General features: G+C 45.1%; 1 protein-coding gene across 2 annotated transcripts in view; it reads left to right on the forward strand.

The window, feature by feature from the left end:
* Positions 1-22,891, forward strand: part of MAML2 (mastermind like transcriptional coactivator 2) — a 285,160-nt gene extending 262,269 nt beyond the window's left edge. For both annotated transcript variants that reach the window (XM_054015606.1, XM_054015607.1), the window contains 3 exons: positions 3,509-3,715; positions 13,455-13,566; positions 18,110-22,891. In XM_054015606.1, coding sequence (XP_053871581.1) covers positions 3,509-3,715; positions 13,455-13,566; positions 18,110-19,089 — 1,299 coding nt within the window. In that variant the 3' untranslated portion in view covers positions 19,090-22,891. The remainder of the gene's footprint in view (positions 1-3,508; positions 3,716-13,454; positions 13,567-18,109) is intronic.
* The last annotated feature ends 1,015 nt before the right edge of the window (positions 22,892-23,906 follow it).

Here is a 23,906-nt window from a genome sequence, read left to right on the forward strand (position 1 = left end):
AAAACAGATGAATTCTATTAATGGATGTAACATGTGGGTTGGGTTTAAGCTAGAGTGTAGTTTGAATGTGGATGTCAAAGCCAATTTATTGTAACATATTTTTCCTTTCAAAATATTTTAAGACATACAAAAGTTTGCACAACATCTTGGCAAGCTGGTCTGTGGAAAGGAATACTTTCTGTCTCACAGCTAACATAAGGGCTGAAGAATGTGGCAGAGGCTGAGCAATTCTGGATTATTTCTTGAATTAAAAAGAATGTGTGCAAGACAGAATTGTGTAAAAGTCCATTAAATTTTCAGAAGTGCAATTGTAATGCTGCCCTGGAGGCTGCAGGTGGCTCCAAAAGAAAGTTGTGGGTTTTATGTCATATTTAGATTGTTAAACACTTTACTTATATGGCCCTCTCTGAATGCCGCAGAATTATTTTAAATTAGAAATAACAATAACCATCCACAGAGAGACAAAGTGGGTGAGGTAAGATCTGTTGTTGGACCAACTTCTGTTGGTGAGAGAGACAAGCTTTCAGGAGCTACAAAGAAGAAGAAGAGCTCTGTGGAGCATGAAAGCTTTCCTCTTTCCCCACCAGAAGTTGGTCCAGTGAAAGGTATTACCTCACTGTCCCATATCCTGGGATCAACATGACTATAACAATACTGTAAACAGTGGCTGGCAATGTATTTTTTCCTTCCCAGTTGGTAGGAGAAGTAATTGGATTCATTTACAGTTTGTTTTTCATGTATGTTTTGGTTTGGTGGGTGTGTTTGTATCTGTGTATGTGTGTGTAGAACTTGTTGAGGAAAAGCTAAGTGACAGAAATTAACGTTGCATGTAGTTCTCAAGGTAGCCATTCCTGTCTCTTGTGACAGTGAGTTCTATAGTCTAGGATTGGTGCCTGTGAAAGTTCTGACTCTGGCACTCATGAGTCTCTGCCATTGGTGAAGTATAATTATTCCAGGGGAATGTAGCTGTCAAGGAAGATCATAGTCATGGAGGGAGAGGTGGTCTCTCAAGTAGCTAGAAGAATCCAGTGGACAGAATCCTGGAGTTAGACTCTAATCACTGGGGGAGCCCGTGCAGACAGTAGAGCACCAGGGTGATGTGCTCTTGGACACCTATGGTGTGGAGCAGACAGTCTGCTGCATATTGTATCAGCTGGAGCTTTTTCAGATTGGGTGGCTTCGTTTCTATGAGTTGTAATAATTGAGCCTAAAAGTCAGGAAAATGATGTCCCCATAATTTTAGCTAACTCCCCAGTAGCACCCGTCTGAGCTATAGCTGCACAACTTTGTGCACGTGGCATTGGAGTGCTCCAGGTTTTTGTGTGATAATACTGGGCAAAAGTAGCTCTTTTTTAGGGTGACCAGATGTCCCGATTTTGTAGGGACAGTCCTGATATTTGGGGCTTTTTCTTATATAGGCTCCTATTACCTCCCACCCCCTGTCCCGATATTTCACACTTGCTGTCTGGTCACCCTACTTTTTCTATATTTATGGAATATATTTATGGAGGTCTGTCTACTGGGGAAATGACTCAACAGAAAGCATGTTGCTGTCAGCAAAACCTTTTTTTCAGTCTAGTTTGTAACAAGAAAGTAAACAGAACACATATAGCTGAAAGAGGAGGAGCACGGGGTGGAGTCTCAGGGGAAGAGGAGGGGCCAGGGCAGGGCCATGGAGAAGGTGGGGCTCCTGCTTTTGCCTTTTGAAAAGATGTTCACCTTACTCTTACTCTCCGCACCCCAGTGTGGCCTTGTGTGGAAAACTACAGAGAGAAGCCAGACGGTTGGGCCAGAAGCAGCCAAAGCAGGGACCACTGGACATTCAGAGAACTTCAACAGTGTTGACTGGACTTGCTGTGCCTTGTGCTGATTGGCCGTTTGCTCCAATCTCCCCCGCCCCCTCCCCCCCCATCGTCTCTTCACCTCAGGTTCACTCCACACCTCCTTTACCTTCTGACCCCTTTTCCTCCCTCCCTTCTCCTTTCTTCCCAACTCCCCACCAAAAAAATATTCATGGCACTACCATGCTGTTTGCTGCCATCACATTGTTCCCTCTGCTTGTGTATTAGACCCCTCTCCCCACCCTGCGTCTGTCTTGTCCCATTAGATTGTAAACGCTTTGCGGCAGGCACTGTCTCTTATTCTGTGTTTGTACAGTGCCTAGCACAAAGGGGTGCTTCTCTTTGTCGGCCCTTAGGCCAGAGGAGATTAAGGTTTCGTGGGGTCCTGGGCCAGAGCAACTGGGGGACCCCTCCCCATTCTTCCCCTTCTGCCTGCAGCACTGTCTGCAGCCCCACCCCATTTTGCTCCTTCCCTCTGTGGCCCCGCCCCTGTTCCACCCACAGTCCCGCCCCATTCCACCACCCCCTCACTGCGGCCTCGCAACCCGTTTGCTCCTTTCTGGCCCCACACCCCACTGCAGTCGCAAGACCGGAGAAGCTCCATCCCCTCCGCCAGGGCCCCAGGTCCGCAGCGAGGAGTGAGAACTCCCCCAGCCCTGAGGCCACGGCAGGAAGCCAGAGCTCCTCCAGGCCCGGGGCCACAACTGGGGTCCAGACTCTGGGGCTTCCCCCGCTGCCCAGCGCTTCTACCAGAGAGAGGGATCACGGTGCTGGGGCTTCCCCCGGCGCGTCTGCCAGGGAGCAGGGTCGGGGCCCGGGGGCTTCCCCTGCCGCCTGACACTTTTGCTGGGTAGCAGGATCGGGGCCGGGGGCTTCCCCCACCTCACCCTTCCCACCTGGCACTTCTGTCAGGGAGCAGGGTCAGGGTGCAGGGGTTTCTCCCACCCATCCAACGCTTCTGCCAGGGCTCCAGGCTTCTGCCTCCCTGCAGCAGCTGTCTGGTGGGGCCGGGGCCCCTGGGCTCGGGCCCCATTGGCTAATCCACCACTGTCTTAGGCACTACTGGAAAAAACATGATCAATAATAATAACTGGAGATAATTCTGCAGCTCCAGAATTTACTCTTTTCTTTCACCCAGATTGTTCCTGGGGGAACATGAAGGAGCCAATGAAAAGGCACCAGTCATTGCACTGTGAAGTGCCTACTAACCACTTTCTTGTTTTCTAACAAGGTTACAAATAACTGTCACTTGTAATAGAGAGTCTCAATATAATTGTTGTTCCTAACCAAATTTTAGGTGTCAGTGTTTGTTGCCATGTAATCATATGAATTGCCATGTGTTCTTATGGGAGTTCCCTGTAAAATTCCCAGGACAGCTCAGTTACTTCCTTTGAGGTTCCATAAACTCCTGTTAAAATGTCAAGGTTTCCCACGGAAACCACATGGTAGGTTTTCAAAGCTTTCCATATAGCATTAGAGTTACTTCCTCTGCTTGATTCTTTATATGAGCCTTTGTTGTCAGTCTCTTGTCCTGCAGTTTAAGGAGCAGCGTCCCACACTTGATCTTTACTAATCTGTGTGTGTAAAAAGAGTCATTGCCTTTTCTTGATGATTTTTAATTTTATTTTATTCATTTTATCATTCATAAGATGTTTCTTCTTTTTCAGGATCAACACTCTGTGATAGGCCAAGGTGCAGGCCCCAGTCCAAGTTCCAGTACTTGCTCAAATCCAAACACTGGAAGTGGTTACATGAACTCATCCCAGCAATCAACGTTGAATCAGCAACTGATGGAAAAAAAACAGGCGTTGCAGAGGCAGATGATGGAGCAAAAGCAGCAGCTCCTTCTGCAGCAGCAGATGTTGGCAGAAACAGTAAAATTTCTTTCTAATTCCTATTTTATGTCTAATAAATTTTCATCGGATTCATAGAAATTAGAGATGGAAAAGATCGGTTAGGTCACTTTGTCCATCCACTGAACATTCATGATTGTTCCCTATAGAATATTCTTGATGGCTCTGTTCAGCCTATTTTAAATTATTCAAGCACTGAAGCTTCCACTACTCCCTTTGGGAGACTATTCCACAGTCTTAACTGTTCTCACCATTAGGAGATTTTTCCTGATATTGAGCCTAAATTTCCCTTAGCTCAGTTTCATTTTAATACTCCAGATTATGGCCCCAATCCAGCAAAGCACATGCTTAATTTTAAGCGTGTGAGTGGCCCCAATGGACCTGATTCTCATTTATACTGAAGCCACTGTGACCACTCTGGCTATGTAGAAAGGCTTTAAAGCAGGGGTAGGCAACCTATGGCACACATGCTGAATGCAGCAGGCGAGCTGATTTTCAGTGGCACTCACACTGCTGGGGTCCTGGCCACCGGTCTGGAGCGCTCTGCGTTTTAATTTCATTTTAAATGAAGCTTCTTAAACATTTTAAAAACCTTATTTATTTTACATACAACAATACTTTAGTTATATATTATAGACCTATAGAAAGAGACCTTCTAAAAACGTTAAAATGTATTAGTCAAGTATCAGGGGGTAGCCATGTTAGTCTGTATCTACAAAAACAACAAGGAGTCTGGTGGCACCTTAAAGACTAACAGATTTATTTGGGCATAAGCTTTCGTGGGTAAAAACCTCACTTCTTCGGATGCATGGAGTGAAAGTTACAGATGCAGGCATTATATACTGACACATGGGCGAAGTAACTCCCTGCTCTCCATGTGTCAGTATATAATGCCTGCATCTGTAACTTTCACTCCATGCATCCGAAGAAGTGAGGTTTTTACCCACGAAAGCTTATGCCCAAATAAATCTGTTAGTCTTTAAGGTGCCACCAGACTCCTTGTTGAAAATGTATTAGTGGCACGCGAAACCTTAAATCAGAGTGAATAAATGAAGACTTGGCACACCACTTCTGAAAGGTGGCCGACCCCTGCTTTAAAGTGATATAAGTTATGTTTACACCCACTTTAAGGCTTCTTTACATGGGCAGAGTGTTGTAAAGTGGTCTTGGTGTAAAGGGGAATCAGGAGCATTGACTTCAATGTCAGGTGCTTAAAGTTAAGCACTTAAGTGTTTTGCTGGCTCATGGGTTGGAAAAATCCCATTTCATGTTGTTGACACACCTTTAGATACTAGCAGCCAGTTATCCTATTTCCCCGTCGATTTGAGGGAAAGCAGAGAGTTTCTCTTTGTGTGGCAGGATCATCATGTTATGAGATACAGGATGTGCACATGCTGCCTTATTTGTAGTTCTGAATCCTAAGGGCCCGATTCTTTGTTACCCAGTAGCTTGTGCAGCCATTGACACTATTGTAAAGTGGCTGTGAAATCATACCAGTTTGATTGGTAGCTCCTTATATCCACTTTGCACTGGTGTCGATTACTGTGCAAGGGGTGGAACAATGGACAATCACTCCCTACATGCATCTTGAGAAGTGCTGAAAGGAACGTAAACGAAAGTTAAAGGGAAAATTAAAATAATAACTGCAGGGTGAATCCCTCTGTGGATCAGCTTGTGTTTGTTTTTGTTCTGCACCTGTTATACACACACAAGTGCACAGACATACACATAAAACAATCTCAGTTGCAATTTAAAGGAATTGCTGCAGACCAAGATTTTTATGGGAGCTAAAAGGTTCCTGTTCTTCACAAGGGTTCAGGTTGGACGGTTCATTAAGATGAGCCTGATAAATCTTAATCAGACCACAGGTTCCAAAACTGAAATGTGGAAATGCCTGAATACCACAACAAAGAGTGTTCTCACATTGTTTATAACCATGGCTGGAAGCAGAAGAACCAGATTTCTCACAAGGTCTGTTTGTGTGAGATTTCAGGCGGAAGAGGTCGGAATAGTTCTGATTTCTGATCAGCTTCAGATAAACATCCAGAGCCTGATTCTTATTTACACCAAAGCCCCTTTTCACGTTCTGGCAGTGTAAAGAATCTTGAAAATAAATTGTAATTTACATCTGCTTTAATGCCCCTGGACATTGCCAGAGTGGTGTACAGGAGCCTTTGTGTAAATGAGAAACCTCCCTCCTCTTCCCCACCCCAAAGTTTTTGGATACTTAGGCCATGTCTACAGAGTTAAGTCGACTTAAGTTATGTTGATGATCATAAGCCGCTTTAATTACATCGGTTGTGCACATCCACACAATATTCCTTGTGTCGGTGGAGCACTTCCCCAGTTGGTGCTCTTGCATCGACAGAGAGAGAGCGTTGCATCGTAGGTAGCTATCCCTCTATGGAACTCGCCACCCTGTGCCACTGGGAGATCTGGGAACAGATCGCAATGCATCATGGGGGTATGCCCACTGTCCCTGATTCAGTACTTTCTGTCCCACCATTCCATGGGCTTCCGATTTTGTTTTGCGCCATTTTTGAACAGCCCTTGTAAACTGTGCTTCTGCCATCTCTGCCTGAAAGCATGGATCCTGAACTGCTGACCAGTCTGGTGATGAGTGTTTTGAACACAATGCAGCTGAGCCTGCAGTATTTCATGAGCTGCGAAATAGAAAGTAAAAAGAACAGGAGTACTTGTGGCACCTTAGAGACTAACAAATTTATTAGAGCATAAGCTTTCGTGGACTACACTGGGCTGTAGTCCACAAAAGCTTATGCTCTAATAAATTTGTTAGTCTCTAAGGTGCCACAAGTACTCCTGTTCTTTTTGCGGATACAGACTAACACGGCTGCTACTCTGAAATAGAAAGTGAATCTGTGGTGCCTGCCCTGCTGTGTGCAATGGAAAGTAACAATTCAAGATTGCTGCTGGCATTCATGGAGCAGATGCATATGTTGGACCATTGGTACTGGGCTTGGGAAACAAGCACTGAGCGCAGGATTGCATTGTGATGCATGTATAGGATGACAAGCAGTCGCTGCAGAATTTTTGGATATGCAGAGCCACCTTCCTGGAACTATGTGCAGAGCTGGCCTTTGCTTTGTGGTGCAAGGACACCAGAATGACAGCTGCCTTCACAGTGGAAAAGTGAGTGGTGACTGAACACATTAACAGAAAGGGCTATTTCTCTGTGGTCTTGAAGGCACTGGTGGATCACTCTGTTTCACTGACATCAATGCGGGTTGATCAGGGAAGGTTCATGATGCACGCATCTTTACGAACACTGGAGTGTACAGAAAGCTGCACGCTAGGGCTTTCTTTCCAGACCCGAAGATTCCAATAGGGGATGTTCAAGTGCCCAGAGTGATCCTGGGAGACCCGACCTATCCCTTGCTCCTGTGGTTCATGAAGCCTTACACCGGAAGCCTAGACAACTGCAAGGAGCACTTCAACAACAGGCTCAGCTAGTGCCAAATGATTGTTGAATACGCCTTTGGCAGATTAAAAGGTCATTGGCGCTGCCTTTTTGGCAGGTTAGACCTCATTGAGGACAATATTCCGACGATTATAGCAGCCTGCTGTTCTCTACATAACATTTGCAAAGTGAAGGGGGAAAAGTTTCCCCGGAGGTGAGGTGGGTCAGCTGACTGCTGATTTTGAGCAGCTAGATACCCAAGCAATTAGAGAGGCTCAGCAGGGTGGTATTTGAATCAGGAGGCTTTGAAGGAGTATTTTGACAGTGAGCCCCAGTAATGTGTCTTTATGTGATGCATTTGGCCAGGCAATGTTTACTTGCCACCTTGAGTGACCCCTGTAATGCTTGCTTCCTGAGCTTTAATTGTTCCTGAGCAAATGTTCCTGCCTATAGCAACTGTGCTTTAATTTTTACAGCAACTACCATGAGTCCTGCACAGAGGTGCTCAGACTGTAGTGCTCTGAGGGACTTGAGCATCTGTCTGGCCCTCCAGTAGCTTTATCATCCACTCCTGTCCATCTGCCATCCACTCCTGCCCCTGCCTCCTCTCCAGGCTATCCGGTCTGAGTTTTCATTAACTGTCTCCATCCACTCTCTTGTTTCTCTGTCTGCTGTATCTCTAGACTGCAGCGCTTTGCGAAACTGCCTCCTTACTCCTCTTGGTGCACCTCCTTGCCTGATGGAGGCGCTCTGCTGGTGTGTATGAGTTGGCCCTCAAGGCCATATTTGCAGAAACAAAAGAAACAGTGAACAGAGACAGTATTGTGAGTGAATCATAAAAGTTACATACTCCTCTTCCTCACTGTCCCTTGGCTAGCACACAAGTCAGCGCAAGTCCCAAATATGGTGAGTTCAGAGGTGGGTGATTGGGAAGGGGGAATGGGCAAGAGGGGATAATTGGTCTGGATAGTTTGCGAAGAGGGCCTAGGGAGACTATTCTGAATATTGGCACCCTTTTCCATAGACTGGGGTAATCAAACCCAATATCTCACTCCTGAGGGTAACCCAGGATGCAAGGGTGTATCTTCTGCATGCGTGTGACTTCAGACCAGTTCCATGTGCTGCTCACTTGTGTGACACTTTGGTCCCTGCAGGAATAATTGTCGGTTGGCATGGCAAAGTTCCCTACAGTGGGGGGAGAAACAAGGCAGATCTACCAAGGAGCCTTCGGCAGAGGATTGCAGAGTCCCTACACGAAAGTTTCCTAGAGATCTCTGTGGAGGATTCCCGGGACATCCCAGTGTACATTACCAACCTTTTCCGCCAGGGCCCCACTGCGTAGCTGTATAGACTCTGTCATTAATTTCTATCCCTTATTCCTCCTCTACCATATAACAAAATAAATGAGTCCTCAACCTCCTATCACTGTGCAGTATCAAAGCAAAATGCATGCTTACCAGAGCTTGCCTCTCCTGCTCCATGCACTCCACAACCGGAGTCAAAAACAGGTCCTGGCTCACCATGCCACCAGACGACCCTGTCTCATGTGCCATATCCTCCAACTCCACTTCCTCATCTACCAATTCATCCTCAGGGCTGACTCTGCGGGCTGCTGCCTCCCGTCCCCCCGAAGTATCCACGGGGCTCTTGGCAGTGGAGGTGAGGTTGCTGCTGAGGATGGCGAGCAGCTCCTTGTAGAAGCGGCACGTCTTTGGCGCTGCACCAAAGCAACGGTTGGCCTCCCTTGCCTTCTGGAACACCTGCCTCAGCAACTTGATCTTAGCACAGCACTGCTGCGTGTCCCTTTTGTGTCTCTTCGCCTGCCTGCCATGAGCAATCTGCCCGAGCAAAGCTGCAACTGCACAGCCTCCTCTCCCCACAGACCCAGCAGATCCAACAGCTCCAGTGTATTCCAGGCAGGAGTGCGGAAAGCCGGCATGGTCAGCTGGGAAGATGCTGTGTGAACGGTCCACGCTGAGCGAACAAGAAGAGGAATTTTAAAAGTTCTTTAAACGGGGGAGGGGTGCATGCCCATGTACCTGCAGGGAAACGGAGTTCAAACTGCTGACCAGAGCGGTCAGGATGGGCATTATGGTCACCTCCTGGAGACCAACTAGGGCAACATAAGCCAAGGCAGTGTCTACGTTACTCTAACTACGTCACAAAAAGCTCTTTGTCGTTCATCGAGGTGATTTAATTTTGTCGGCATACCGGGGGAGTTACATCGGTGGGAGGAGCATTTCAGTGTGTACACCTCCACAGACGAAAGCTGACTTTTGTCACCAAAACTGTGTAGCGGAGACAAGGCCTTAGTCTAACTGTGATTCCGAAATGTATGCCCTTTGAGGTTTGCAGATTACTACTTGCCACCTTCTTCAGCTCTGATCAGAAAATCTCTGCTTTTCCCCACCCCAAATACAGCTTATGTTTCAGATAAAGGAGAGAATTTGGACAGACTTTGCTGGCAGATTGACAAAGAGAGCAGGTTGCAGAGCCTCAGAGCTATTTGGATAAGAGGATGTTCAGCTCCCCTTGCTAGCAGATGGTGGGAATCTTCAGAGACCACCCACATGTTGCCTCTGTGAACCTTCAGATGACACGTCCCCTGCTCACTGGTGTGCACGCTGGGTTGTTAGATGTGAGCAGATTCCTTCTGTCTGAAGTTTTGACGACTTATGGAGAATGTCACAACTTGGGCTTCTGGTTTTTGGCATGTATTTGTTGGGGGCAAATGGGGGAATAAGCCTACCGCTTTTCACAAACGGAGCATTAAGCCAGGAGGCCCAGTTTTTGAGATTATTTTCCCAGCATTTTTTTTGGTGGAGGCTGCTCCTGCTCTGCCTGCCTCAGACCAAGGCCCACACTATTCCCAAGTATGAAACGCAAGTGCAGTGTTTAGCCTGCTGAGGAGAAAGGGTGAGATTCAGGAGATAAGGGACAGTAAACACAATTCCATTGTGTGTAAATCAATACTGCCGATTTAGTAGTTTATTATTATATACAAATATTATAAACAAATAAAGGTGAAAGCCCAAATCCTTCCTCAGACTTGCCGACGCTGAGGCTCATTCCTGGGAGGAGTCATTGGTTGTGAGCTTATGAGTAACACTCTGGAGACATAGATTTTTGAGTCAAACAAGATTGTATTTGCTTACACACTCCAGGAGCAGTATTAGGCCTGGTCTTGTACCATTAAAATCAATGGGAGTTTTGCCACTGTGTTCAATGTGTGTCAGCTCAAGCCCTTAATGAGGACAACATGATTTGTGCTGTTGACATGGTCAGATTATGAATCTAGCACCTTGAACTTCATGCCTGCAAGGTGGTGGGCTCCCTCAGCAGCCCAGGAAGAATTCAGTGCTGTGGCCAAGTCTCTTTTCAGGCCTTTTCCTCAGGGGAAAAAACAAACAGAAGCTCTTCCCTTGGAGCAAACAGGCTGCATCTCTGTGTTCCTGGAAGATGATACATCCCGCCCTTTACAGCCCAGCTGAATTATGTGACAAGCAGCCCTTAACTATGGCTGGCCGTTCCACCCTAGCAGTGCTCCTCTCTTCTCCCTCTGTCGCAGACATGGCCGCAGTGCAGAATCTTCTCCCCACCACAGGGTTTGGCTTCTTCAGCTCCCAAGACCATTTTCCTGCAGGAGTGGGCACTTCCTGCTCCCAGCTTCTCTGCGTCATCTCTTACAGCAGGGGCGGGCAAACTTTTTGGCCTGAGGGCTGCATCAGGTTTTGGAAATTGTATGGAGGGCCGGTTAGGGGAGGCTGTGCCTCCCCAAACAGCCAGGCGTAGCCCGGCCCCCTCCTCCTATACCCCCCTGCTTCTTGCCCCCTGATGCCCCCCCCCGGGACTCCTGCCCCATCCAACCCCCCCGAACCCCCGCCCCTGACTGCCCCCATCACCCCATCCAACTTCTCTCATTCCTGACTGCCCCCCCCCCGGGACCCCTACCCCATACAACCATCCCTTCTCTATCCAGCCACGCCACCGCGCAGCACAGAGCACAGGGTCAGGCCAGGCTCTGCAGCTGCGCTGCCCCAGGAGCCCGCAGCCCCGCCGCCCAGAGCGTTGCGCCAGTGGCGGGGCGAGCTGAGGCTGTGGGGGAGGGGAAACAGCAGGGGAGGGGCCAGGGGGCGAGCTTCCTGGGGCAGGAGCTCAGGGGCCGGGCAGGAGGGTCCTGCAGGTCGGATGTGGCCCGCGGGCCGTAGTTTGCCCACCTCTGTCTTAGCAGCATGGGCTTTCCCAGGGCGCACCTCTTAGGAGGATTAGACTGACAGGCTCGGTACAAGGGCTGGCAGCCAGAAGGTGGAACATGGAGGGGATTTCATAAGGGGTGCGGTCTATGCAGAACGATGCAATGGAGAGGAAGGAAGTGGATGGAAGGGATTGACACTGGGAAGAAGAGAAGTTAGGAAGGCTGAAGGTAACAGGCTCAAACTTTAGTTCCCAAACCTCAGTTTTTCAGTTTCTTGCTTTTTCTTCCTCGAGAAGAGGCTAGTATTATTTTGGTTATTTATTCACATTGTGGCAGCACCCAATGTCCCCAATTCGGATCACGGCTTGATGGCATTAGACCCGCTGCAAACTCATAGTCCCTCCTCCAAACAGCTTCTAATCTAATGTTATATGGAACTTGTTCTTTGAGACAAATTTTATTCCAACATGCAGTTTTGTTGGCTGCATTTGACATCATTCAAGTAGCATGGGTCTGTAATGCTGTTTTCTCCCTTTAACTATATAACAATCCAAGAAGCGCCCGAGCATAGATAAGAGCAGAGCAAGGGACTTTTTACAGAGAGGGTTCTTGTCATTTGTTACATACAGTAAGTTATTAGTTATTTTTACAGCAGCAGTGCCAAAAGGGTCTAGTCAAGGATTGGGCCCCCTTCTATTTGGCACTGTACACACACACAGAGAGCGAAAAGACAGTGCCTGCCCCCAAAGAACTTGCAATCTAAGCATAAGATGAATGACAAGCAGATGCAACAAACTGATGGAGAAGCACAAGGCAATAGTGAGACAGTTTTAATTATCGTGACAAATAGCAGTCACAGCACACCAACTGCGTAGCCATGGTCAGGTTTTTTGTAGGCATTGCAGCAGAGGGGAATTTTAAGGAGAGATGTGAAGCAGGATATTGTAGTGGCTTTATGGATTTTTACAGGGAGCTCCTCCCAGCTATAAAGGGTTTCCTTGTCATGCTGTTGCTTGGACAACATAGAGGCCACTGAATGCATTATGCGCCACCATGATGTTCTGTCCTGACTCAAATCTGGCACATTACTGTGTAGAATGCCTGTGAAGGATGGGTCTGTGTTGATAAGTATCAGGGGGTAGCCGTGTTAGTCTGTATCTACAAAAACAACAAGGAGTCTATGCATCCGAAGAAGTGAGGTTTTTACCCATGAAAGCTTATGCCCAAATAAATCTGTTAGTCTTTAAGGTGCCACCAGACTCCTTGTTGTTTCTGTGTTGATGCTGTCCAGCCATCATGTTTCAGGGCTTTCAGGGCTTTCTCTTGCTTCCACTGAGTCAAAGTCGAAGATGATTCTCAGTGGGAAGTAGGTAGGCTTTCAGAGCAGATGACCATACCACTGTAGAGAGTGTTGGGCTACTGTTTGAGAGAGCGGGACCTGTTTAGTTAGAAAATGGATCTCTTCATTTGATGGGAATTTATACCATTTAATGTTCTGATCATTTTGAGATGCTGCATCTGAATGGTGTCCAACTTCTTTCCAACCTTGACTGTGAGGGGCCACGTTTCAGTCTCACACATCAGAATACTGGCTACTGAAGCATTATAGATCCTCCACTTCATCTCACCACTTCTCAGGCTGTTCTGGTCTTGATGAGGCACACCATTACTGACGACACATTTGCAGTGCAGGCTTCAAGTTCTTTCTCTATGCCAATGTATAAAGGAGTATATAGGAGAGAAAGCTCATTTAGATGATGAGTCAAAATCCCCATTGCCAAGTGGGCGCACTGAAGCTAATAGAGTTACACTCACTTATGCCGTGGGTGAATTGGACTGAGGCAGAGTTTTCAGAGTTAGTGGTACACAAAATAATGAAAAACAGATGACTAGACTGCTGGAGCTTGAACCAGCACACAGTGATTTTAATGGGAGTAGAACCAGACTCAAGCCCATTGAAATCAAAGGAAAGACTTCCACTGGCTTCAATAGATTGGGCCCCTAAAGAGCAATGTCAACACTTTGGTTAGCATTACCGCTGTGGCAGGGTGGGGCAAAGGGAAGGAACAGCTTCCACTTTGTAAGTGCGAGTAGAAAGTAGAAAGAAAATGAAGTAACATATTTCCATTTCTGCTCTAATTCTCTAGGAGAAAATCGCTCCTCAAGATCAATTGAACAGACACTTGACAAGGCCACCACCAGATTACAAAGACCAGAGAAGGAATGTGGTCAGCATACAACAAGCAAACCAGTATTCTGGTAAGCATACTTAACCAAAAAGAAAACCATGGTTATGAAGACCAGCCAGACAGCCCCGGCAAGTACTGACAAGATGGGCCTGATTCTCTGTGTAGTCACTTACATCAGTGCAAAAGCACCTGTGCCAAGTGAGTGTAAAATGCCACCACTCTGATGTGGCAACATTGTACACCCACCTTGCAGTAGGGTAAATAACTGTACATGGAGTAATGGAGAATAATGTCTTGAAGGTTCCTCCACCCTCAGGAAATGTTCAGGGGGAACCGTTCGGATTCAAACACATCTCCCTCCGCAGGTTCTGCAGGTTGCTTCTATACTGTACATTTCTAAAACCTCAATATTATAGCTATGGCATTATTGAAAAATGCTGATTAATAATAATAATGGGAATTAGCCAGTGTTTCATACAGTCTAGTATCAAGTATCTGACATTGGCCAATACCAGCTGCTTCAGAGAAATAGGCAAGAAACCCCCTTAATGGAATCAACAGTAGGCAGTTGGTTTATGTCCTGAAATCTGAGGGCCTATATCCCTAATTCATTGATTTTTATCCTATCTGATAAAATTGTGATAATTGTGGCTGATCTCAATAACCATTTAACCATCTAGGCTTCAATCCTTGAGGGGGCCACTTAGGGATCTGGGGCAAAATCAGTACTTGGTCCTGCTAGTGAAGGCAGGGGGCTGGACTTGATGACCTTTCAAGGTCCCTTCCAGTTCTAGGAGATGGAATATCTCCATTAATTTATTTATTTGTCTACTCCTTTTTTGAAGCTTTGGCCCCAATGATATCTTGTAGCAATGAGTTCCACAGGTCAGTTAGTGTTGTGTAAAAAAAAAAAAAAAGGTTCTTTTGATCCATTTTAAATTTGATGCCTTTCACTTTCATTGCCCAAACTGTCTAACAGAGATAATTAGCAATATTCCAGCAATATTCTAGAATAATCCCTTTGGGCCAAGTCCTTTCTTCAGTGGGAGTTGTGCCTAAATAAGGACTAAAGATGGATGGATTTGGATTTTATTTTGTTTTTGTCCCCACAGCAATGGAATAAGAAAGAGATACAGGGAGAGGAGGGCAGGATGTAAGGAAAATGCAGCAGAGAGATTAGAGTGGGATTTTATTCTGAAGAATGACCCTGTAAAAACAGGATTGTGGGATTCTGTAGCATTTGCCTTTCACTGATTTCCATATCTAATGTGCTTAGTTCACAAGTAAAAAGGACTTTATTTTCTAACTGCTTGCCTTGTAAACTTAGTTTGGGATCTGATAGTCCAGCTGGGTTCTTTCCTTCCCATATGTCTACTTCAGTAACAAAGTTCTTCAGGTCAAGTTATGCCCTTAGTGACATTTGCTCAGATCCATTGTCTTCAGCAAGTTTTCACAGGTGTCAGTGACTCAAATTTAGCAAACACTTCTGTCACAGGGTGTACTTGCCCTTTAGTGCCTCCTGTTGGCCAAGTCTGGCGCTGTACAGGGGGGCTCCCTGCTTCAGTTTCCCTTGATGTAATCACTGAATTCACCTTTAATTCAGGCTTTACATAGGGAACAATACCCTTTCTGAGGGATCTATTTTATTAACCAAAGACCCAATGAAAATACAAGCAAGTCTTCACCTAATGTCTTAGTGGGTTGACAAAGTCAGTCTCAGTTTATCCATTCCCACCCATATCCACCACTCCCCTCCAGAAGTGTTCTCTCCATTTGGGTCCCTTCCCTAGAGCCAGGTCTCTTTCCACTATCTGAAAGAATCCTTCCCCAGAGCCTGGGGTCTGCAGAGATGTGTCAGCTGCAGCTCTTCTGTGGGGCAGCCTGTAGTTCCTGGCTGGCTGGGCTTCCTGACACTATTTGGGAGTTTCCTGGCGCTAGGAGCACATCCTCTAGGCTCCTTGCTCTGGAGAGATCTCTTGCTCAGCTTTCCTGGGAGCGACTCTCTTCAGGAGCATCCTCTAAGCACATAAGAATGGCAATATTGGTTCAGGTGAATGGTCCATCTAGCCCAGAATCCTGTCTTCCAACAGCAGTCAGTGCCAGATGCTTCAGAGAGAGTGAACAGGACAGAGCAATTGATTGAGTGATCCACCCCGTTGTCCAGTCCAGCTCTCTGGGAACCAGCCAGGTGGAGCCCTGGTAACCCTTCATCTGGCTCATTAGCTAATTAGCCCAACCAGCCATGTAGGGATTTAGTTGCTTCCAGGTGGGGCTGGGTTGACTTGTTCTCCCTTACAGGAGCCTGTCACAGGTAGGTTGGTCCCTGAAGGGCCAGCTCCCATGACGGTGACCCAGAAAGAATAGAACCCAGTTTGTCTGTGCTGTATTATCACCTGCAGTGCAACCAAGAGTGAAAACGCCATCAGTTCTTGCAATTTGATTGGGCATCTTGTGATATTTGTTTTTGTTTTTTCTTAAAGCCCCAACTCCTGGAGTCCCATGATTAACTGAGACTCTCTGCTTTTATTTAAAAAAGAATAACTTTCTAGCCCTCGTAGTTGTGGAGAAAAGTTTGGACATGTGACCCAAATGCACCCTAAAACTCAAAAATCAGAAGACAAAAATAACCCAAATGTTTGCTTTTTTTAATCTCACAAATGTTATGCCAGCCTCATGACACTTTGGGGCCTGACTCCTTATTTTTGAAGGTTTGGACTTGGCAATACCAGAATCCTAGAAATGTAGAGCTGGAAAGGACCTCAAGAGGTCAGCAAGTCCATCCCCCCTGTGCCAGAACAGGATTGAGTATACTGTTATTCTGTCCCTCAAGTCACTAGCAATGATTGAATATACACAGGGGGCAGAGCAGTTTTTCTGAGTACAACAGGAGACAGGGCTTTGCTACGAGCTTGCAGGGAAACCACCAGATGGACTGATTAGGAAACTGTTGCACAAGGGAGCAGCAGCTGGGAATCTTTTGCTTGTTTCTGGGAATAGCTGTGCTCAAGTAATGGAAGAAGGGAAACAGCTCAGAACAGCAAGAAGTTAAATGAAATACTGTGGAGACACCGAGAGACATTATTAAGCATTGCATTCCTGGGCTCTTTTCCTCTATAATACAATAAACCCCAGGACAATGGCAGGTGAACCCGGCAATAAATTCTCCTCAGTACCACTGTGTCCCTTGGTGTCTAAGCACTGGATATGTTGTCCGGACAACACTGTTATGAAAGAAATTTCTTCCCATCTGGAAGAAATTAGAGTGAAAAATATTTTGGTTTAAAATATAAAGATAAAAATAGTAACACAAAGAAAGAGCAAACTTTGTCTATTGGAGGAGATATGGAAGCAAGGTCCTGCGCACATCTGACTTGTAACAATCTCATGGGAAGGCACTTGAGTTGGGGGGTGGTAGTACTCGGGGTTGTTAAAGAGCTGGCATGTTCCATCCGAGGAATGGCTTCAGACCAGCAGTAAGTGAAGTGATTCTGTAAACGTATGAAGGCTCCTTTATTTAACCTGGTAACAGAGTCCCAATTCTCCTCTTATGTTAATTCCATCTCTGTGTAATTCCATTGATTTCAGAGGAGCTATTCCTCATTTACACTGGTGCTAATGAGAAGAGAATCAGACCCCAGGTCGTCTTTGGTACTATTGACAAATGTTACCATATTTCAAATAAACAGTAGGGAAGAAATGAATTGGTAGTGCAGTCAAAGTTGGAGATTAATTATTGAGGTTAGTGACTCAGCACCGATAGTTACTTTGGTTCCAAAAGTATAGTGCAGCCCAGTGGCCTATTGATAGCAGTCTTTGAGACTAGGTGCCCTGGTAGAACCAGGCCGAATTCTCCCAGTCTCTCATACTCCTAGGGCCGCTCCTGCTGTTGAAGTTCAGTCATGTTGGTTTGGAATATATAACTGTATTATAAGGCCATGTCTAGGAACCAGACCGAGGGAAGGGGTTGAAAAATGGGTGAAGATAATTAGTTTCTTGCTGATTGTGGCCCGCTGCACAGATTGTGGCCCAGACACAGAGGCACAGGGATGGTGAGTATATATCCCTGTTTTACATATAGAGAAACTCAGAATGGTTAAGTGACTTGACCAAAAAGTCACACACAGGGAATCAGCGGCAGAATGAATAAGAAATCCGAAGTCCTGATCCCTGCTCTGCTGTGCTCTATTCACTTAAGTATACTGCCTCCCATACTTAGTGTTGTATCACCGTGAAAATACAGTAAATTCCTCTCTCCTCAGCAGTGGTTGTCAGTTTTATTGCCAAGGACCTTTTTTTGGTGTTTCTAATGTTTGGAAGGAGAAGTATTGCAGACTACTGATACTGCAGTCAAGGACTATGGATCTGACCCAGCTCCCGCTTAAGTTAATGGAGAGACCACCACTGGCTTCAATGGAAGTTGGATCTGGTCTTTCTTTGGTTCATATGCATTTTGTAGACCTAGCCAACCAGTAATGTTTTCATCAGTCCACCAAGGGCAACATACACCATTTGAGAGCTTATGCTATAGGGAAACTAGATTTTAACCTACTGTACATTTTAATGAAACAATTATCAATACAGATCTTTGTTTGTGTTTTCTTTTTGTTTTCTAGGTGGTTCTCCGGCAGTGAGTATGAGCTCCAGTCTGTCTTTATCAAATCCTATTTCAACTCATAGCATTTTGTCACAGAATTCTAGCCTTTTGACAACTCCCCATGGAACCAGAATGCCTTCTATTTCAGCAGCCCGGAACATGGGCTGTTACGGAAACATTCCTTGCAATCCACCAAGCTCATACAACGTGACGTCAGGAATGAACCAAGTGCAGCAACACAGAAACCAAAACCAAATCATAACCAGTCAAAATAACCTCATGATGTCTCGCCAGCCAGCCCTGGCACAAGGAAACAACGTAACCGCTTTTGGGACTGGGTCAGCCGTTAACTCGCAGCAAGTGAGAGCAGGTTTAAACCACGGAGCGACAGGTATCCCAGCACAAAGACCATCGAATGTGATGATCGCTTCCAGTGCTGCTGCTCAGAACTGGGGCCCTCAAGAGGCAGCAACAAAGCAGCAGGATGCACTGAAACCTACAGGAGTTCGTTTCCCAACGAGCGCTCCATATCCTAACCAGTCTCTGCAGCGCTCCATAGGCAACCCGCAGTTTCCTCAGCATGCTATGGCACCTCCAAACCAATTAACAACAGCAGCGCAAATGAGACCTCCTCTAAACCAAATGAACCAAACAATAAACGGACAACCTGTTGGGTCACTAAGAGGTTTAAGTGTAGGAGCTAACCAGATCAGAGCACAGACTGTGCCTAACTTGAATCACCCAGGAACAAGTATGACACCACCATCATCCCTGCCGTCAACCAGTTTTACATCTACCAACCAAAACTCTAGGGCTTACCAAGGAACTGACCATGGGAATGACTTAGCCTTTGACTTTCTTAACCAGCATGGTGACAATATAGGGCCTGCACTCAACAGTGATTCAGACTTCATAGACTCTTTATTGAAAACAGAGCCTGGTAATGATGACTGGATGAAAGACATCAACCTTGACGAAATCTTGGGGAACCACTCATAAGTGACAATGCCGATGATAAAACATACATGCTCTAAGTTCTAAGAGGCAGGATTGACTTTAGCTCTCTCTTTAAAGTCCAACAATCTGCTTTATTAATTTACTCTCCAGTGGTTGGGCTGTTTAAGAACCAATGGTTTAAAATAAGGATCCAAGTGGAGAGATTGCTCTGTTTGAAGAGATGGTCTAAGAACAAAATCTGATTCTAAATCTTACCCCAGGTGAAAGTATAACGTAGGGTGATAGTTATAGTTGTCAAGCTAAAAACAGATGAGGGGGTTTATGGCCAACGCATTAGAAGTGCACCTGTTGTTCTCATGGGAGCTGTCTGCATTTGGCTTAGGATGTTGTAGAACATGCATTCTGCAAACAGAGGTCCTGAACGGTGTGCAGATCATGAAACTTCATGTCTCAGATGCAAGTGGCCACCTCACTATGGGCTTGACTCCACGCAGTCCGGAGCAAAGAGCTCAGTGCTCTCCACTCTCATTGAGAGTACTCAGTGCCTCCCAAAATCAGGCCCTCTGTACAACTAATTCTTGTATGTTATAAAAATTGTTTACTTCTACATTGTAGAAACTCTCATTTTTCCTTTCGATTGATTTCATTTTAAACCACCTAACTTGTGTAGAAAAGGGCAAGTGGTTCCTTTCAAGGAAGGAGGAAAGCGGTTTGTGTGAGACACACCCCAGAGTGGTCGATAGCTTTTACTCTCTCTCCTGGGGTTTGGTTTGTTGTAACAAGGGGAGGCTCTTTCTCCAATAGGTAACAAGTTCGGTGTAGTTTCTGGTATAAATATGCCATCAGCCATTCTAAAGTTCAAGGGCCAAATTCTGCTCCTTTGCTTGCACAGATGGTGCCAGTGACTTGAATGGACAGTTTGAGTGAGATAGAGGTGGAAGATTTGGCCCCAAAAGAATACTTCCCCACTCCGTATCTGAGTTCCACATGTACCCAGCTATTTGCTTCATCCTTGCTCAAGCGCTGGGATATATGTGCGTATGGGAAGACTTCCATTTTGATTCAGTCTGACAACATGCAGCGTGACTCCTGTGGAGAATATCCGTAGCTCTCTCATTCACCAGGTCGAGGGAGTCAGAAGAGAGACACGCTTGAGCACTAAAAGTGCTGATGACGGTTTGATAGATACTCACTGTGGGCCAGATTCTGGTCCCTTTACTCAGGTTGAGTCGACCCTTGCTCTCTGAGTTGTCCCTCTGAAACCCAGATGTATAGCTATGTACTGAAATAAATGGGACTACTTGCAGAGTGAGATACCCTTCAGCCAGAGTCAAGGTACCAGAATCCGGCCATACAAACTAGTTAATTCACAGCCTGGTTAAAATAATGAGGAGTCAGACTAACATGGCTACCCCTCTGAAACCTGACAGCCTGGTTACTCGCCCAGTCACTCTCCTAGCAGGAGGATGAGGGAAGGGATTCTGCCAGCAAGGTGAGAAAGATGTTGCTTGCGCTGATGTGGTGAGGATCCTTCAAGAGGTTGTCTGAGTCAGATAAGGCTAGGGAATATAGAGCCCATTTGCAGATGCCTGGAGATGACCAGAAACATATTGCTTCAAAAGGTATCACTATACCACCATTACAGGTTTCAATTGATCCATCATTTCTTTGTGGAGAAGTTCCTTCTTGAGGACTCCTGGCATATATACACACAAGAGCAGCAGCTTCAGCGCCCTTGGAAAGGGGGCAACATGTTCCCACAATGCACTTGCCCAGCTGTGCTGGCCGGGGCAGGTGGGGTCAGAGCCATGGTCCTATCCTGGCCTCTCCCCCTTTCAGACACCACGAAGGTGAAATGGAGGTGGGTGAGGAGGAAACTTCTCTACACCCTCCCTGCCTTATGTGCTTGGGCAGAGCCTAGCCAGGGTCTTACTCTGAGCAATCAGGTATGACTCCAAGAAGGAGAGCTGCTTTGGGATGGTGGAGAGGGGAAGACATGCATGGCACAAGAGGTGGTGATGTCTGGAGGGATTTATTTCCAAGGAGACTCAGATCAGCAGCCTCTTCACACCTTTAGAAAAGGTGCGTCAGCCTCCCAGTGCAGGGGGCCAGGGCTCTGACTACATTTCTAACCCGCCCAGACACTCCCTTTCTAGAATGCGCAGCACTGCCAGAACCAATAGCCGCTCTCCCCCAACCACACCCCTTGGGCTCAGGGAGCAGGGCTGCCTCCTCTATCCGATCACTAAGGAATGGAAGGGCAGATATTACTTAGCCCAAAAAACAAAACAACTTTTCAGCACAAGTCACGTAACGTCCCACCTTGATTTAGAGAGAAGCGATATGGACATATGGGAGTAGAGCGATACCAGGGGTCTGAACCTGCGCTGCCTGGCACCTGTAGCAATCAGGAGCAGTTCCATTTCTGCAATGGAGTTACACCAGTTTAAATCAGGTGTAGGATCAGCCCACCTCTGTCACCCACACACAGGGTCAATGAGCTGGTCAGCAGCGATGCTAAAGCTCTTGCATGAGTGAGTGATTTCCTGTTCAACAGTGGCTGAGTATGCACTCCTCCTTCCTTGCTCTTATCACAAGCCCTGAGCAAGTGGGCTGGTAACCACCTAACACAGCATATGTACTCACGTGCCTCTGCTGACCAATAGCAAGGAGCCCCCTACCACAGCCCCGACTCAGGCAAAACTTGCATTTTTTTCCTGAACATTGAAGACCAGATCCTCAGCTGGTGTAAATGGGAACAGCTGAGAATCTGCCCCAAACACTACAAGATTTGGCCCTCAGCCTAAGCCAGCATCCGTTGAAGTTAATGGGAATCTTTCCATTGATGGCCAGCATTGGATAAGGCCCTTAATTGAGTCTAAATTCTGTCACAATTGTATTAAACAATGTATATTTTATATAAATTTAAACTCACATGCGGCAAAGGCCATTTACTGTCCTGTTAAGATATACACGTGACATTTTAAATGTGAGCTTATGAATGACTTTTGTGACCAAAACTTGAAACCAGTCTCAGTTCTTAAGAACCCCGGTCTCTTTAAAACAATCTCTCTTTCTGTAACAATGGCTGCATGCACTAACCACCCTTATATTATATTTTTCACCCTAGACCAGGAGCTCTTTGCAGTATTTGGTTGTAAATATAAAGATTTATTTGTTTTGTAAACTTTTGTAAAAACAAGAAATTAATAATAATATTTTGGTAGGAATAATAAAATCATATTCTTTGGGTTATATTTATATATATGTGAAATAAATATACTATCTACAAAGTTGTATTTTATACAAAAAGTAAATGGTTACCTTTTGTATTCTAATATACAAAGTTTTGTATGGTATGATTGCTTATTTTCATCCTCAGACTTAACCATTGGGTTGTGGGGGAGGACAGAATGGGACCTTTGGGATCTTTCCATTGATTTCCATTGATTTCAAGTGGCTTTGGATCAAGCCTTTAAAAATACTTCAGATACATTCAAATCTGAAGCTCTCCTGAAACCTCAATATGAAAACATTCCAGGTTTCAACACTTTTTTTATTGTAGCTTTTGGGTTTTTTTATATGTAACTGTCATGTCCTTGTTGCATGTATGTCTGCTTTATACTTTCTCATATTATAAAACAGTATTTCTCTATACAAACTGAAAGGAAAAATTGCTGTACATAAATGTTTGTGTTTTATGCATTTTTACATGTGGCTGTATATACCTCCTAGTACTATGCAGTGACACTTATTCGACTCCATTTATTTTTCACCTAAACATTAATAGTATGTTTTTTTCAATAGCTATCAAAATTCCACCAAGTAAATCAATCAAAATGTTCTGGATGTCTCTTTCCTTAATGTGAATTTCATCATTAATGTCTATTTATTCAGATATTCATTTGTTTCATTAAATTACAGGAATATTTTGATAAAATGCATCCTACAAATTCTGTTTGCTAAGACTGACCATTTGAGAGGAAGATTTGATTTTTCTACAGGTTGAGGCAATATCTTCATTATTATAAATACATTAAACTTTACTGTAGTAATTATCACAACATTTTAAAACCTGGGTCACACTTTATATGAAGGCTCCATTCATAAATAGATTATAAGGCACTTATTATTAAGAGTTAATAAATGATTAATAGACTTTTTAGTAAAGGGTAAATTTATTGTTACAGAACTTAGCTGGTCAATCATTTGCTTATGACCGTATATAATATCTTCCACTGGTGTGCTTATAACCATTTGTAAACACATACAACTCATGTTTATAACATACTTGTAGCATTTATTAATAATTTACTAATCCTTTATAAGCCTTTTATAAATGGAACCTTAATAGAAAGGTGTGACAAAAATCTGCATGTTTTGCGCTATTGGAATATGATTTGACATTTACATGAGTCAGAAATATCGGAGTACTAGAATATTTTAAATGGAACTAACATTTTTTCTCTTGAGTCTAAATTGTGTCTGTTAAGCAGTGATTCCCTTCTAGTTTGATTTAAATTCAGTATCCATGTATCATTACATGTTATCATAATCTCAAAGAATTTCAACATGTACAAGATTATTTTGTATTGTGTGTGATTTCACATGGTTTAAAATATTAATCGTATCCTGGCTATTTTTAGAAGTTCCACAAGTTCTGTGGAATTGATTTCTTGGCAATGACAAAATTTTCATGCACTTCAGCTACTGTTTTAGTCTCTTGGTGGGTTATGAATTAGTTCCCATAAAATCAAGGCTAGTGGGCACCTGTTCTAAGGGGAAATGTTCAATGCCAGTTTCAGCAGAAGGATTTCTTGTGCCATTTCAGATTTAGGGATTAGTTAAGGCTTTCTGCC

The sequence above is a fragment of the Malaclemys terrapin genome, chromosome 1 (assembly GCF_027887155.1).
Source record: "Malaclemys terrapin pileata isolate rMalTer1 chromosome 1, rMalTer1.hap1, whole genome shotgun sequence".
Lineage (NCBI taxonomy): Eukaryota > Metazoa > Chordata > Testudines > Emydidae > Malaclemys > Malaclemys terrapin.